General features: G+C 39.1%; 1 protein-coding gene across 3 annotated transcripts in view; it reads right to left on the reverse strand.

Annotated features, from left to right (window-relative positions):
* LOC138021734 (serine/threonine-protein kinase 31-like) overlaps window positions 1-18,201 on the reverse strand; it is a 120,393-nt gene that overhangs the window by 40,591 nt on the left and 61,601 nt on the right. For all 3 annotated transcript variants that reach the window (XM_068868725.1, XM_068868724.1, XM_068868726.1), the window contains 9 exons: window positions 17,402-17,480; window positions 17,118-17,215; window positions 16,482-16,507; window positions 15,022-15,109; window positions 9,569-9,661; window positions 9,250-9,293; window positions 8,884-8,989; window positions 2,088-2,150; window positions 124-246 (listed from right to left, as the gene is read on the reverse strand). In XM_068868725.1, coding sequence (XP_068724826.1) covers window positions 124-246; window positions 2,088-2,150; window positions 8,884-8,989; window positions 9,250-9,293; window positions 9,569-9,661; window positions 15,022-15,109; window positions 16,482-16,507; window positions 17,118-17,215; window positions 17,402-17,480 — 720 coding nt within the window. The remainder of the gene's footprint in view (window positions 1-123; window positions 247-2,087; window positions 2,151-8,883; window positions 8,990-9,249; window positions 9,294-9,568; window positions 9,662-15,021; window positions 15,110-16,481; window positions 16,508-17,117; window positions 17,216-17,401; window positions 17,481-18,201) is intronic.

The raw sequence follows: 18,201 nt of genomic DNA on the forward strand, positions 1-18,201 counted from the left end.
TATGGCCCCGCTTTCAAACGTAAAATTGAAAGACGATTTAACCTTGAACGAGGCCATAAGGGCCAATTTGCATGGAAACAAAAGAATACTAAAATGGCGGCCATTTTGGAATAAGGTGCATACCTTTAAAGACTGCTCTCTTTCTTTAAGAGGCAATGAGTGAACTTCATCCAAAAATAATTCAATGACATCACATAACTGTTGTCTTGCTTGGTCCCGCATTAAAACAAGGTCAGAGGTTATATCCTGGGATGGAACAGAAAATGCACACTGTTGGCATAAATTACTCTTGTTTCTGTCCCACTAAAACCAGTTCATATAGGGATCAAAAGATTGTGACTAGGAACAATAAGAAAGTTGGAAGATGTGATGCTCTTAGATTATCTCAAAGTTCCATTAGACCTAGCATAAAAAGCTAGACCAATAAGATGTCATCAACAGTTTCATACTCAAAACAGTGCACTAGTTGAGGAAAGAAGAAGAACAACAACAACAGCAAAAATGATAACAACAATAATAGTCTCACGAAAAAATTACAACAATGTTCATAAATTAATGAAACACAATTCCCTCGTTTAAAGCCATATAATAACGCAAAATTTACCAAAACAAAGGTAATATTAGTAGTATTTATAACAATAATAATCATACTTGTTGTTATACAGGACATTTGGAAAATTTCAGCTTACAATGTACTGAGCAAAATTAATGCTTTTGTCAGAACTACGAAGGTGAAGCCTCAAGGATTGAAAAAATGCCAAGGAATGTTGAGAATGTAGCTTCCAAGTGTGTATTAGCAAAGAAAAGTACATGCATCAGGTATATGACAACTACAGACTCCAAAAATGGTAAACTACCTTCAAATAATGCTGGTAAACACTATTTAACACCCATTTTAATATGGTTAGCTTTCAACAACTGTGATTTAGGGTTCGGTTAATGCTTTTCTGCAGTCTGCAGGTGTCAGACACTGGAAAGTGAGTTTACGAAATGCAAATGAGAGAATATGAATGTGAATTTGCATTTGCTAGGGGACTTACCCTATACCTTTTGTATACGTCAACATTGTAGTAAGAGAGATTATGGGTGCAATTGATTGACCATATTCTTGAATAGGAATACATGGAATTCAAGTTAGAAATGCATCATTTTACGGAGATTCACATTAAAATAAATGCCAAACAATTGCCTTGTTGCTCATGACCCCAAACATACCATTTTAAATCATCAATCCACACATTTATTCCAGAATAGGGTCAATCAAATGCACCCTATGATAAGGAAAAGTGTCTCTCCAAATTATGTAACAGGTGGGAATCGAATTCCAACAGCAAATCTTAGTTTCTGTTTCCTCAGAACTTTACTCTCGATTCTTCTTTACAGTATGACTTCAACAGACGAAACTTAAACAAAGGCAAAACGCTTTCTGGAGTAAAGACACAGTGAAGTTTGTCAAAGAGGTAGGAATGTCTGTTTAGCTGACTTGGCCTACAGTACTGGTCAAAAGTAAGTTGACAGTCTCTTTCCAGTATTGATTCTCAATACTCGATTCCTGTGAGTTTTGAGTCTCCAGGATCGAGTTTCGGCCATCAAAAATCAAGTGGCGGACCGCGTCTCATTAGGAAAAGAGATAATGAGCTTATCGCTTGACCAATTATACACGTATGTCCTTGATGAATACACAAATTCCTTTCTCTATTTCCAACAGAAGAGAGCTTGATGTTTGTTCAACACCGCCACGTGCTTCGCAAGTTTGTAGTTGCAAGTATTTCAGAAAAAAATGTGGAATTACACAAATACGTCAGTGAAACCCTAACCAGAAATATTCTTGAAACAGAAATATAGAAGAGAAAATGTGTGCAGGCCATCAGGTATGCAAATATGCATTGCCTGTCAAGTTTCAATTCAGTATTTTATCCCAAATTAATGCTGTATAGCTCAAACTTCTAGTACACGACCAACTACCAACATTGATGGGGGGAGATGTAGGCGTTGGGAAGGGGTGCTTAAATAAGTTGTAAGTAAGCAATAGATTCAAAAAGGAATGATTTTTAGCTGAAACGTTTTCAAGAATACTGCACAGTTACCTTTTCTTTACAGTCACATAAACACTTCTGGGCTTCTTTAAGTCTACTCTCAAATTCCTTTACCTGCAAAATAATCATTAATGTAAAAACTGTCAAGATTCCCACCAGAAATTCAAAGCTCAATGTGATTCGTAGTCAAGTATTACAGGGCTTCAGATACATGTACTGCAAAGGTCGCAAAGGGTCATCTCCAAGTAAATCAGAACTCAATGCAACTTTTTTTTCCTTATTTCATAGTTAACTCTGACTAGGTAGATTTATGTGAGAGTTCAACCAGAGGGGGGCAAATGCCCAAAAGGAGGCAAACGCCCATGAGGAAAAGGGGGGAACTAACCCACTGAAGAAAGGGGTAAGGGATACGTTAATCGATAGAGATGTAAAATAGTAAAAGGTAAAAACTAATAAAACGTTTTCGATCTTGCGATCATCTTCAAAGTGATTAAATTGCATAAACCGACTGTTTTATATTTGTGGTTATGTAATACCAGTTCCCATGGGGTATAGGGTAAGGTGAAATGACTGGACTTGTTTATTTAGCACTGGTTTCAAGCGTGCAATGTAAAATGCCTCTTTTATTTTTCTCTTTGTCCATGAGTGAGCCGAAGTCAAAATGTCCCATGTGAATTTGTGTTCGGGGTGTTCCTTTAGGTGTTTGGCCGGTTCTGATTGTTTGTTCATATCGGAATGTTCGTTGACTCGTACTTCCAGATTGCGTGCCGTTTCACCAATGTAAGCTTGATTACAAGTACACGTGCCTATGTATATTACGTTTGATGGATGAATGTTTTTGTCTTTGAGTTTGAAGAGAGTTTCGATGTTGCGTGTTTGCCACAAAATACGGAAGTTAAATGTCCATTTGGTGTATTTGTTAAGTTTTGTCATGAATTTCTTACTTTCAAATTCATTTCTCTTACAAAATGGTAGTTGAATGCCGATTTTTGTTCTTTCATCAAACCAGTGAACAGGGATAATCGTCTCATCATCTCTTGCCGTTGGTTTTTTAAAATCGTCAATAACCTCATTAACGAATTTGCCGGGATATCCAGATCGGATGAAAGATTGTTTGATACCTTGTACTTCGTCTTGCCAATTGGTTGCTATTCGTTTTTCCCTGTGGAGTGCACCTAGGATAGTGTTGTGTTTCCATTTATGTGGGATGGCCGATTTCCAGTATACTTGTAGTTTCCCTGGTTTTTGATGGACTTTAGTAATAAAATTTCCCTCTTGATGGGTAAAGGCGGTGTCCAGGAAGTGATCCGGGTTTCTTCTACTGTAAACTTGATGTTTGGATGGTAACTGTTTCTGGTGATTTTTCAAGAAGAATGTCCGGGGCATTGGCTTTCCTTTTTGTGCAACAGTCGTCTACATATCTGTTGTAGAAAGGAAGGTTTAAAGGTGTTACAACATCGCCCTCCAATTTGCACATGAAGATGTTTGCCAATGTGGGTGAAAGAGGGTTTCCTATGCTGCAGCCGTCTACTTGTTTGTACAGTTTCCCGTTGAAGGTGAAAGTGGCGCCTTTGGTGACTCTTTCTAGAAGCCTTTTGAAAATTGGCCTTGGTGCGATCTGGGGCAATTTCTGTTTTTTATAAATTTGGTTCGTCCAAGGGGATTTCAGTGAACAAGGAAGTGACATCATAGGAGACAATTTCATCTTCTTCAATCGTTTGATCGTTGAGTTTATCCGCAAAATCAAGTGTGTTCTTAATAGTGTGATGATTCTCCGTGCGTGGTGCTAAATATTTTGCCAGCGCTCTAGCCGTTTCGTAAAAATGAGTTCCACAGGTGCTGATGATGGGCCTAAGTTTGAGGTTCTCGGTTGTTATGAGTTTGTGATCGTCAAGGTTTTTTGCTGTGGCATAAAGACGAGCTGGTTGATTAGAGACTGGGCGGATTTGTGCGAGATCCAGGGTTGTGGGAGAGTTTTTCCTGAAGTTACGGTAGAGGAAGTCTTGGAAGGATTTCTTGTCTGACAGTGTGCAGTCAGTTGTAGTTTCATACTTTCTTTGACTGATACCTTCTTCAATCATGGTTTCAAGTTTTCTGATGTAAACTTCTCTAGGGATAATAACCATTGTTGAATCCTTATCCCCACGCAATACCGTAATGTTTGGATTCTCTGATAGCCCACAAAGCGATTTCCACGTGTTGTCCGGTGTGTTGTAGATGTTCTTTGTGAAAATGTTTGTTGAGGTGCGGAGGAAATGATTAAAATCCTCTAATTCTTCTTGTTCAACAGTGTTTCCCACACGATGGACCAAGGATTCAAATTCTGTGGCAAGGTTGACTTTGACAAATTTACTCTTATCGACAAAGCTGTGATGCAGGCCAAATTTCAAGTGTCATTTCTCCGTGTCGGTCAACTCATGATCAGTCAGGTTGGTGATTGGTACACAGTATTCCCCATTACTTCAGTTTGTAGCACATGGCAGTGTGTAATCTGAGTTTTAGTTGCTGTTCTTGATGGTTGGCATGCAGGATCTTCTTAACTGCAGTATATCCATGTGATTCCTGTTTGAATGCTCCTGAAACTATGGCGAACTTTGGTGTTAAACGTCTTTGTAGACATTTGAATATGAAGCCTAAGCTTCCAGCGGTTGTTTGCAATTTTGATGTTGATGAGCGTAATGCTATGAATGAATTGGCGATACCTTCGGGTAGATGTATATGCATTTCGCATTAAGCTTGATTACAAGCACACGTGCCTATGTACATTACGTGTGATGGGTGAATGTTTTTGTCTTTGAGTTTGAAGAGAGTTTCGATCTTGGGTGTTTGCCACAAAATATGGAAGTTAAATGTCCATTTGGTGTATTTGTTAAGTTTTGTCATGAATTTCTTACTTTCAAATTCATTTCTCCTACAAAATGAAGTACGAGATCATCAATAATTATGGGCGCGGTGCCTATAAATTTATAGCCAGATTGATCGAACAACAAGTCTCAACCGAGTGCCATAACTCACTCAAAACCAAAAAAAAAAAAAGATCAACCATTTACTTGCCGAAGGAAATCGATTAAGAAGCGATGGGGAATACTGTTTACCAATCATCAACCTGACTGATCATGAGTTGACCGACACGGAGAAATGACACTTGAAATTTGGCCTGCATCACAGCTTTGTCGATAAGAGTAAATTTGTCAAAGTCAACCTTGCCACAGAATTTGAATCCTTGGTCCATCGTGTGGGAAACACTGTTGAACAAGAAGAATTAGAGGATTTTAATCATTTCCTCCGCACCTCAACAAACATTTTCACAAAGAACATCTACAACACACCGGACAACACGTGGAAATCGCTTTGTGGGCTATCAGAGAATCCAAACATTACGGTATTGCGTGGGGATAAGGATTCAACAGTGGTTATTATCCCTAGAGAAGTTTACATCAGAAAACTTGAAACCATGATTGAAGAAGGTATCAGTCAAAGAAAGTATGAAACTACAACTGACTGCACACTGTCAGACCTGAAATCCTTCCAAGACTTCCTCTACCGTAACTTCAGGAAAAACTCTCCCACAACCCTGGATCTCACACAAATCCGCCCAGTCTCTAATCAACCAGCTCGTCTTTATGCCACAGCAAAAAACCTTGACGATCACAAACTCATAACAACCGAGAACCTCAAACTTAGGCCCATCATCAGCACCTGTGGAACTCATTTTTACGAAACGGCTAGAGCGCTGGCAAAATATTTAGCACCACGCACGGAGAATCATCACACTATTAAGAACACACTTGATTTTGCGGATAAACCCAACGATCAAACGATTGAAGAAGATGAAATTGTTGTCTCCTATGATGTCACTTCCTTGTTCACTGAAATCCCCTTGGACGAACCAAATTTATAAAAAACAGAAATTGCCCCAGATCGCACCAAGGCCAATTTTCAAAAGGCTTCTAGAAAGAGTCACCAAAGGCGCCACTTTCACCTTCAACAGGAAACTGTACAAACAAGTAGACGGCTGCAGCATAGGAAACCCTCTTTCACCCACATTGGCAAACATCTTCATGTGCAAATTGGAGGGCGATGTTGTAACACCTTTAAACCTTCCTTTCTACAACAGATATGTAGACGACTGTTGCACAAAAAGGAAAGCCAATGCCCCGGACATTCTTCTTGAAAATCTCAACAGTTACCATCCAAACATCAAGTTTACAGTAGAAGAAAACCCGGATCACTTCCTGGACACCGCCTTTACCCATCAAGAGGGAAATTTTATTACTAAAGTCCATCAAAAACCAGGGAAACTACAAGTATACTGGAAATCGGCCATCCCATATAAATGGAAACGCAACACTATGCTAGGTGCACTCCACAGGGCAAAACGAATAGCCACCAATTGGTAAGAAGTAGTACAAGCTATCAAACAATCTTTCATTCGATCTGGATATCCCGGCAAATTCGTTAATGAGGTTATTAACGATTTTAAAAAACCAACGGCAAGAGATGATGAGACGATTATCCCTGTTCACTGGTTTGATGAAAGAACAAAAATCGGCATTCAACTACCATTTTGTAGGAGAAATGAATTTGAAAATTACAAAACTTAACAAATACACCAAATGGACATTTAACTTCCGTATTTTGTGGCAAACACGCAACATCGAAACTCTCTTCAAACTCAAAGACAAAAACATTCATCCATCACATGTAATATATATAGGCACGTGTACTTGTAATCAAGCTTACATTGGTGAAACGGCACGCAATCTGGAAGTACGTGTCAACGAACATTCTGATATAAACAAACAATCAGAACCGGCCAAACACCTAAAGAAACACCCCGAACACAACTTCACATGGGACATTTTGACTTCGGCTCACTCATGGACAAAGAGAAAAATAAAAGAGGCATTTTACATTGCACGCTTCAAACCAGTCCTAAATAAACAAGTCCAGCCATTCCACCTTACCCTATACCCCATGGGAACTGGTATTACGTAACCACAAACTAACAGTTAGGGTTTAGGGTTAACCAACTAACAGTTGGTTTATGCAATTTAATCACTCTGAAGATTATCACAAGATCGAAAACGTTTAGTAAACATTTTAACAGTTTTTACCTTTTACTATTTTATAATTTTACCGGCGAAATGCATATACAATAGAGATGTGCTTCATAAACAATATGGATTTTTGTGGGGCACTACCCAGGGGCTGGTTACCCCAGCTCATGTTTGATCCCTGACAAATCACCAACATTGTTAGAGCGGTATCTCCATTGCATGGACAAATCTTTGTTTTGTACGAATTTGTTCTAATGATTGTAATTTTTATAGTTAAATTTTACTAGGGAGATTTTAGTGAGAAACCAAGGAATTTTTCAAACTTTTTGGGATTGATCTTAGTGCGAGCCTAATGAATTTTATATTTTAATTTAATTTTTTTTTTTTTTGGGGGGGGGGGGGGGGGCGGGGGGGTTTTATAGTAAACACCAAGTAGGAAGATTTGTGAAAATTGCAGATTGGTAAAGCTGAAGCTGCAGCTGCCGTTTACTGATGACTTGACATTTGCGAAGCTGAAACTGAAGCTGCAGCTACAACTGCTGTTTGCTGTTAACTTGACTATGGTGAAGCTGAATCTGAAGCTGCAACTGATGGTTGCTAATGACTTGACTTGTGTGGACAAATTTTTGTTCTGTACACTTTTTTGGTATTTCTTGTAATTTTTATTGTTAACTCTGACCAGGCAGATTTTAGCGAGAGTTCCACGAGTTTTTTATTACTTGTTTTGAATTTTTAAGGGTGAAGATGAATCTGGAACTGCAACTGCAACTGCTGTTTGCTGTTGACTTGACTATGGTGAGACTGAATCTGCAGCTGCTGGTTACTTATGACTTGTCTTTTGTGAATCTGCAGCTGCAGATGCAACTGCAACTGCTGTTTGCTCTTGACTTGACTATGGTGAAGTTGAATCTGGAGCTGCAACTGGTGGTTGCTTTGAGTTGAGTTTTGTGAATCTGGAGCTGCAGATGCAACTGCAACTGCTGTTTTCACACAACGGAAAATAGACTTCTAGTTAGAGCACACAACCCGCCTGTCAATCAGCTCACTCCATCAGAGGCGTCGATTTCATGGGACCCTGGTCGGCAAGATTCAGAAAACAGAGGCAGAGGAAGGAAAAGGACTTTCGATGACGCAAAACTTGATCCTCATAACGACTGGGTATACTTCGAAATTGGTCTCCGATTATCATTGTCGGTGCTGATAGAAACAAGGCATCTTCTTTGTAGCTAAGGAAAAGCGACTTTGTAAGTAAGTGCTCCTTCTATTTTATTTAAGCCTTTTTGATGAATCTGATCATGCTCCGTCTACATCATGTCTAGTACAGTCATATACAAGTCCTAATGTTATTGTTTTCTTACAGGTTCTGCCTGACAGATTCTGCACAGTTGGCATCCCAGTCACGAGACGATGGAAACAAAGTAATGATCATTGTTTCTTCACTGATGGCATTCACAACCCTTGTGACAATAGTATTGATATTTTGTTGGATGCTTTGAAGAGGCCGACTTCAAAGGTTTTTCTCAGACGGTGGTGTTGCTGGTGACTTAACCTTTGTCAATCTGGAGCTGCAGATGCAACAGCAACTGCTGTTGGCTGTTAACTTGACTATGGTGAGGCTGAATCTGGAGCTGCACCGGCTGGTTGCTTATGACCTGACTTTTGTGGACAAATTTTTGTTTTGCACGAAATTTTCTTTTGTTTTCCTTATAATTTTAGTGAGAGTCCAATGAATTTCATGGGGGGTTGTTTTCAAACAATGGTATCAATGTTATATTCTGACTGCATACCTGCTGTAGGGATTTTAAGGATTCCACATTAATCCTATTGTTTCTGGTCACTTCAATGGCTTCTCTTATTACATCAGAAGTATTTCCATGTGTCAAACTAGCATCCCTTAAAAATATAAAAACCATAGCTACAACTGTCTTTATAACTAGTTTGCATCACTCTCTGTTCACCAGATAATTTCCACTAAAAGATTGGAGTGAAATGAGGATACTGACACTCAAAGTATCCCCAAAGTAATCAAGTTGTATCAGCAATCCTGCAACTAGCTGCTATTACATGAAAAACAATTGAGTACACGAGATTCTGTTACAGCTTTTTCCAAATCTTTGCTACAGTACTCTCCAGAAGATACAATGCCTGGTTACCTTAACTTTTTAACAATGCGGACTTGGCTGACAAGCTCCAACACCTGGGTAAAAAATGGTTTTGGTTGGTTAGGGAGCTAAATTACTATTATACTGCAGCAATTTTAACTTTCAAGTGCCAAGTCATTCAAAGGATCACATGACTAAAGTACTTTGACAGTGGTTGATTACAGACGTAAGAGTAACCTCCAACGACTTTTGATGACTGATGTTGACAAAACTTAAGCAACCTGACCCTAACTCTAACAAGGCCTCCTATGATGATGATATCTGCAAGATTTGTTCACGTTTACTCGAGTCCTGATTGAAATTTACATGCCTTATTGTTGACAGTCTGTTCAAGTCTATCCTTGTCCTTGGCAGCTTCAATACAGTGAATTTTTTGCACTTCATCCTCTGCTTTCTCCTTATCCTAGAGTAAACATATGTCACCTTCAGGAATTTCAATGGAAGACCATTAATTACTACATATCCACATGCAAGAACCTCTTAAGAAACGACAACCACAGTCTGTGAAATAAAACAAACTTAACAAACTTTTCTGAGCTTAATCAATTTTGTTGCAACAACAGAAAAAATGGAATATAATGATGACAGTGATAATAAAAAAACATGACAATAATATTAATGGACAAAGGTCGTGACATACACAATACGTGGGAGCTCACTGTAGAAGAAGTGAATAAGCTGGATACATATTATGCAAAGTACGAGGAGTATGTGAAACCCAAATCCAATAAGGTATTTGCAAGGTACAAGTTCCACCAGAAGATTCAACGAGAGGGTGAGTCATTTGAACAATTTCTCACTGATTTGAAGTTGCTTGTGAAAGATTGTGGTTATACTGACCCTGATGAAATGGTTAGAGATACCGTGGTTATTGGCTGTCATTCTACCAAAACAAGAGAAAAGTTAATGCAGGAAGATTCAGACCTTACTCTTGAAAAAGCAATTGACATTGCCAGAACGGACGAAATGTCAAAAGTGCACCTGAAATCCATGCCAACTGAGAATCCAAACATTAACAGTGTAAAGAAGTAAAACAAACAAACCACCACAAAAGAAAATCTAGCCGACAAAAATTCATGCGCAAAGATTGCAGCAGATGTGGTTATCAGCATGACAAAGAAAAATGCCCAGCACAGGGCAAGAGATGTAGTTGATGTTGAAGCCCCTGCAGTACTAAGTGCCCAAACCTGCAAAGATATGGGTCTACTTACCAGAATAAACTCACTTCAGCAACACAGCATTCTAACGTCTCCGACTGATATGGGCCAAGGCATCTTTGACGAATACCCAGATTTGTTTCAAGGTCTCGGATGTCTTCCTGGAGAGCACTCTATCAAGTTAGATCCAAGGGTTCCTCCGGTAGTTCAATCCTCCCAGAAAGGTACCCGTATCCCTTAGAGGGAAGATCAACGATGAGCTTGACCGTATGGAGAAAGCAGGTGTAGTTGTTAAGCACACAGAACCTAGTGACTGGGTGAACAGCATGGTTACTATTCGTATTTGCATAGAGCCCAGAAATTTAAATGAGGCCATCAGAAGGGAGCATTTCCCAATGACAACAATAGAGGAAGTCGTTGCTGACATGCCATAAGCTAAAGTATTTTCAGTTCTAGATGCCACACCGGGATATTGACAAATGAAGTTAGATGAAGAAAGCTCAAAGCTATGCATGTTCAATATGCCGTTTTGAAGATACCGTTTCACCAGGTTGCCATTTGGCATAAAGTCGGCTCCCGAGGTGTTTCAGAACTGCATGTATGAACTGTTTGCTGATCTAGAGGGTGTGAAAGTGATAGTACATGACCTCCTACCATGGGGAAAAGATGACACAGAGCATGATGCCAGATTAAAGCAAGTGTTAGACTGAGCTCGAGAAGTCAACCACAAATTCAATGGCAAGAAATGCCAAATCAAGCAAGAAGAAGTTCCCTATGTTGGCCATGTCCTAAGCAAAGAGGGCTTGAAACTAGATCCTGAAAATGGAACACCCTGAGAACACTAAGGAGCATAAAACATTCCTTGGATTTATTCAGTATCTTGGAAAGTTTATGCCCAACATGGCTACAGTCAGTGCACCACTCAGAAAGTTACTAGAGAAGACCATTGCCTGGCATTGGGACCAAGAGCAAGAAGCAAGCTTTCAGAAACTTAAAGAGATGGCTTCTTCAGCACCAGTTCTTGGGTACTATGATCCAAGCAAGCCACTAACCCTATCAGTTGATGCAAGTTCCAAAGGGTTGGGTGCAGTCCTCCTGCACGATGGAAAACCCTTAGCATACACATCAAGAGCCCTGACTCCAGCACAAGAGCGATATGCCCAAATCGAAAAGGAAACAGAAGTTTCATCAGTTCATATATGGAAGACCAACCCAAGTCGAGTCAGACCACAAGCCCTTGCAGTATATCTTAAGTAAGCTTTTGCATCAAGCACCACTGAGATTGCAGAAAATGATGTTGACCCTGCGACGGTATGACTTGAAAGTAAAATATCTCCCAGGTTCAGAACTTTCTGTCGCTGATGCCTTGAGTAGATCCTACCTGCATGAGTCTACAGAAACTCTCATTCCAGACCTCGAAGTGAATGAAATTCACCTGACTGCACACTTTCCCATTTCGCCAGAGAAGTACACTGAGTTCCAGAACACCACTGCAGATGATGCAGCCATGCAAGAATTAAGCATAGTAGTCCTAAATGGATGGCCAGCAAACAAGGAGGAATTACCCAGAAATGGCCATGAATATTAGTGCCACAGAGATGAAATCTCCGTCATTGATGATCTCTTGTTTAAAGCTCAGAAGCTGATAGTTCCCCAGAGTATGAGGAAAGAAATGCTCCCCCTTAATTTTTTTTATTTTGGCCAGGAATGTCCTCACAGATTGAAGATAAAGTGTCCAAGTGTTCCGTGGGTAGCCAGTTCCAAAAGACTCATGTCAGGTAGCCAATGATAATTCGAGATCCCCCAGACAGACCATGGTCTAGAATCGGAAGTAACCTGTTCGAGTTCAATGGTATTCATTACTTGCTAAGCGTGGACTATTATTCGAAGTGGATAGAAGTTGGAAAGCTAGATGACCTAAGCAGTAACAATGTTATCTGTCGCCTGAAGAGTCAATTTGCCAGGTATGGCATTCGTGATGAACTTATCAGCGACAATGGTCTCCAGTACGTGAGTTCAGCATTCGAACAGTCTAGCAGGAGTTACGGGTTTTTGCACACCACGTCAACCCCCCTATCAGCAATCCAACGGTGAAGCTGAAAGAGCTGTGCAAACCATTGAGAAACTCCTAAAGAAAGAACAAAATCCCTACAAGGCCTAACTGAATTACAGAAACACTCCTTTGGATGGAATAGGCTTCTTTCCCGCTCAAATTCTTATGGGCTGCAGACTCAAAACCTCTCTTCCAACTAATGCTGAGCTTCTAAAGTCACAGGGTGCCCCAGAAATTAAGCAGCACCTTCAGAAGATTAAAGAGAGAGAAGTTCTACTACGATAAGCACTGTCGTAAAGAATTCCTGCCTCTAGCCAAAGGTGATAAGGTGACCCTCAAGCAAGATAAGAAATGGGTCCAAGCAACAGTGGTCAACAAGCATCACACACCCAGGTCATACAAACACCTGAGGGTCAGAAGTACAGAAGAAATAGAAGACATATGAATACGAGCCAAGTATCACGGTCACTAAAGAAAGAGTCAAAAGAAAATTCACAAGCTGGTCAAGAGAGTTCGCCAACATGTTCCCGCACTAACCATCATGGTAGACTCCGCAAAACAGGAGTGATGTCTGATCAGTCGGCCATTTGCCTCGTGAGTTCTCATGAATAGCGAAGTATTTTATTTACTGAAGGTTTTTTGTGTTATTTGTGACCCCATACCAGCCAGTTTACTTCCTCTGAAAGCAACTGTCTTGTGTATAACCCGCACCCACGTTTTGAGCCCAATATTTCGGCAAAAAGATACGGCTTATACACTTGTTTAAAGTGGGCCTCAAAGCACAAATTTGGAATGAGAAACTGTCAAAGCAATGACCTGCATAAAGAAAATGTGTTATACTTGACTTGGCTTCTGTATGCAAGTTACTTGATTTTAAAAACCTTAATTACAGTCAATTAATTACAATAATGTACATACACAACTCGCATTTAGCAAAGACTAATCAAGGCCAATTGTGTCAGAAAAAAAATTAAAAATAAACAAAACTTGAAAACTATAGACAATACACTAAGGACACTAAACAGTACATTATTAACAATGAATAGTGCCTATCCAGTTCTGCTCTAGACGCTTCCCAAAATTGGGGAACAGATTAAAAAGTAAATCAATATTTAAACAAAATTGAAATCGCCAAAGCAAAAAGGCTTTTTTTTTGTAAGAAAGACAGGTGTTAAGCTTAGAATTAAATACAGTTACTTCAATTATCACATGAGCAGATGCCATCAGGCAAACTGTTTTTGAGTTGTGGGGGGCAGAAACAGCAAAGTATTGAAACTCGTAGGAATTAGATTAAAGTTAGCATGATTCAGAAGTAGTGTAGAAGACGTCTGGACGGCAAGAAATGAGTTATCATATCTTGAATGTCAGTGGGAGACAGCTGGTGTAGAGCCTTGAAGGTGAGCAATAAAATCTTGACTTAAATACGTTCAGAAACAGGAAGCCAGTGTAGTTCAATCAGAATTGAAGTGATGTGAACGTACTTACAGGAATATGTAATTAGGCGGCAGCACCAGTCTGAACAGATTGGCGCTTTTTCACAAAATATATCAGCACCTTATACAGAAGAGAGTTACTGTGGTCAAGTTTAGATTACACAAAAGCATGGACGAGGATTTCGGTGGTCTTTGTGGATAGAAATTTCCCAATACAGGAAATGTTGTGCATATGATAGAATGCTGATTTACAAACGGAGTTGTTAAGAGGTAGCATAGTCCTGGTACTATCAAGAATTACACCAATGTTTCTGGAGGATTGAGATGACTGAATTGTGTACGTTCCGAAGGGAAGTGGTAGTAGCGACTGCTGTGGATTGTATTTAGAGAAGAAGTAAAGAAGCTCAGTTTTATCCTTGTTAAGTTTAAGTCTCTTTAGAGACATCCACTTTTCAAGATCAGTCAAACATTCTCCGATTTTAGCAATAGTATTGGTTAATTCCTGGTCGTTGATGGTTGAAACAGAGATGTATAGCTGAGTAACGTAAGCGTAGAAGTAAAATTGTGGTTAGGGTTAGGGTTAGGGTTAGAATGTCTGCCAGTGGTGCAGTATAGAGTAAAATTTAAATACAGGATGGGCCCGAGAACAGAGCCTTAGGACACTTAACATTTGAGAACTCGAGACTGCGATTTTTTGCCTTCAATTAACAAATTACTATAGCTTCCAATACCTAAACTTTCTTTCAGATAATTATAGGTTCATTTTGGATAATACAATGGGTATCTCCATGCAGTTCTCCTTGTCCTCCAGAGCTGCAAAAGCACTTCATGTAATGAGCTTTTAAAGGCAGGTTTACATAATTTACATATTTGAGGAAACGGAAGAAAGTTCCAGACTTGGCTCCAAACCCTGTAAAATAGTTGCATTGTTGATTAAGACGCAGGTGTTTAATATGAACTTTTCCATGGGAAGGGGCCCTTGTGGCAGATTTATTTGATACATGTATCTCATGCATAGAATTCGAGAAAGATTCAAAGAAGAGCTAATGAACATGGCTGATTGGATAAACTTCAAACACTATCATACACAAATCTCCCACTGATATATCATTGAGTTCACCTGATAAACTTTGATCATACTTCTGAGGACCTCATTGTCTTTTCTCAATTCCTCCAGTTCTTTGAAGACAGCTCCACTAAGCAAGGCCCTATTCATCAAAATTGGTTGGGGTTTTTGTTTAAGAGGAGGCGAGGCTGTTTGCCTTAAACTCTACAGACCACATAGGGACCTTATTTTCTTTTAGGATTTGGAATGTGCCTAATAGTAAGCATTCATGGAGAAAAGGGAAAATCAGTCAAGAACGTTTGCAAAAAAGAGAAACAAACAAACAAAAAACTAAAATGCTAAATTTTTAATTTCTTGATGATCACTAAAAATTAACCCAAACTACACCTATCTTTTAGTGTTGCCAACACGTTAACACACTTAAATTATGGGTTTTGAAATTCTCAAACCAAAGACTTCTGAACATGCACTGGGAAGGGATAGGTAGTCTTAGTGGGGGCATGACATGCCTCACCAAGACCAAAGAAAGGGGAATATCAAAAAAGGGCAGAACGATGGGAGGGTTCAATAACTTGACTACCAAAAGTGGAGAGAGCTGGAATTAGAAGGCCGCCAATTTAAAGGGGGCTGTGAATGGGTTTTTGCTACATGGTTAGGTTAAAGGTACAGGGTCCGACAAATATTTTTGACAAAACTTGTCTCTGGCCAAGTGGCATGTGAAATCACTTGCCCAAAAGAATGAGCTACTTGTCCCATATAAGTTCATAATGGTAAGATATTAGTGGGTGAACCTTTGCAAATGTTTGGCCACTTCCAACATATTTTGCACTTAATAACTCCCCACTCAGTATCAATTGTCAACCAAGAAAACTCTTCCAGCCATTTTGTTTCAATAAGTTATTGACGTTTTTTTTTTCATTGTAATCTTTGTTGTATTAATTGCTTTTCAACTACTTCTGTTTTGAACCCGTACTATCACCAGTTGAAGAGAATTTCGTGACAAAATTATCCACGTTAATTTTACAGTAAAATAATAAAGTTATCTGTTTTGTGACAAACGTTCAACATGTTATCCGTGGTATGGCAGCCTGGCCTTCATGACTTTACCAGGAGAAGTACTGGGTAGAGACCCACAAAACGTTTCGTACAAAGATGACAGATGTTGAGGAAGAGAAAAGCAGAAGAAGAACACTGAACATGTCCACAAATGACATCTTACATTTCAAAATACTTACTACCAATGGAATGGTAAATGTATAATGGGTAGGTACCTATTTGTTGCGCAAAATGACTTGTTAGCCAAATGCTACGGCCTAGCGGGCTTCTTCTGAAAATAAAGCACTTTGCCGGCATATTGTCCAGGGCGTCCTGGCCTAATATTTGTCGGACCCGGAGGTATGAGATTGAGGACTGATTGGGGGCTAAGGGGAAGAATAGCCATTCCGGAGGAAAGGATGGGTACAAAGGCAAAAAAGGGAGACAAAGTTGGAAGGCCAAATTTGGAGGTATCTAACCTTGGAGATAATGGTGGTGGTCCATCCTGTAAAGTTAAAAAAGTTTATGATCATTGAATTCATAAACAGATTCCTAGAGGATTGGAAAACAGCTTTCTGCAAGTAAATGATAACACTGAATGCTGACAAACTGATGTCACCATTAATTGAACTCTTTCAAGGCTAAGGCAGAAAGAGAAAGATCAAGGCAGCAAGTATGATTTCGGCAGATCTTGGTTTTTGCTCTGGCCTATGTAATAATCCACAACCTGTCACAGTGTAGCATGGTGCTTTGTCAACAGACCCACCTTTCCCAATTAATTTATTTAATCTTTGGTATCATACTTAACTTACTCGACCCACTGATACATTGTTTTGTTAAAGTTTATAATGACAAGTCATTTTGCCTTAAGAATATATATCTTGAAACACATTTCTCAACAAAAGAATATCAGCTATCAATCATCTATCTATAACATAACAACAACCAAATAAAATGAAAAAATGAAAAATTAAGGTTTCATACATGAAACATCCCATCTGATTTTCACCCCCCACCCTCCCCCCCCCCCTTCCTCCTCAAGTAAAACTGATGCCTAACAAAAGCCTAAGGACTTACAAGGGTAGGTATTTACTAACCAATGGTAGAGTAAATACCTTTTCAGTAGCCATAGCCAACCCTCGTCTGATCATCTCATCTGCAATGTTATCAGTCCCTCCTTCTGAGTTATCCCTTAGTTCCACTGGGCATGCCACTGAGAACAAGAAATAGGCAGTGTATTATGACAATCAAACAAAATTTACCCAAAAGACTCAAATATTGCTGCTGCTATAAGCTGTGGTCTTAGAAATTGATTTGAAGTGCTGAATTAACTGGTTAAACAAACATTATAAGTTTATATGTATATATTATTATTATTATTATTATTATTATTACATACCATCTAGTGCCACCTTTGTTTCTTTTAACTTGACAGTTAGTACCCTGTGTCCGATTAATTCACGGAGTATATCGGTACCCTTCAAATGAACAAGATATACTTCTATTCTATAACAATGACAAGCAAAAGGATGGATAAGATTATGTACATATGAAGGATAAATGGAAGAAAATGTAATGTTTCCTTTCTATTCACAGCCATTCTTTTATTTTGTTTCCCCATATAGAGGACCACACTATTATAGGACAGACTTGAACCTGGTGAAGTTTGGAATATTAAGAGATTAGTGATCACAGCAGCAGTTTATTTCAAAAGTAGCAGCTATATAGTGAGCAAATGTGAGAATAATATATATGTTTTGAAATTGCATTCATTGGAAACTAAGAAAACATTCATGTTCCATACAAGATTTGAACCCACAACCCTCCGCGATCTAGTTGAATATTTTCACCACTGAGCTACTGGAGACTCTATGGTGCGGCAGGGGTGAAATGTGGGTCCCGAGACTAGGACTACATCATGCAGTTATAAAGTTAAATAACGACTGAGAGCATAGCTCACAACTGCATTGCACAGTCATCTTAAAACATATCTGACATGCGACAACCAACCACTAAGGTGAGCAAATGTGAATCAAATCAAATCACATCAAATTTGTTTATTTCTGCCCCTTGCAGAGACTGAATTACAGGCAGGGTCAGCAACCAATACATTAATTAGTACAAAGTCAAGATACAGTAAATATTACAATAATTAAAAATGTAAATTATAAATATTAATCCCTCACATACTAATGCCTC

The sequence above is a fragment of the Montipora capricornis genome, chromosome 10, assembly GCF_036669925.1.
Source record: "Montipora capricornis isolate CH-2021 chromosome 10, ASM3666992v2, whole genome shotgun sequence".
NCBI lineage: Eukaryota > Metazoa > Cnidaria > Anthozoa > Scleractinia > Acroporidae > Montipora > Montipora capricornis.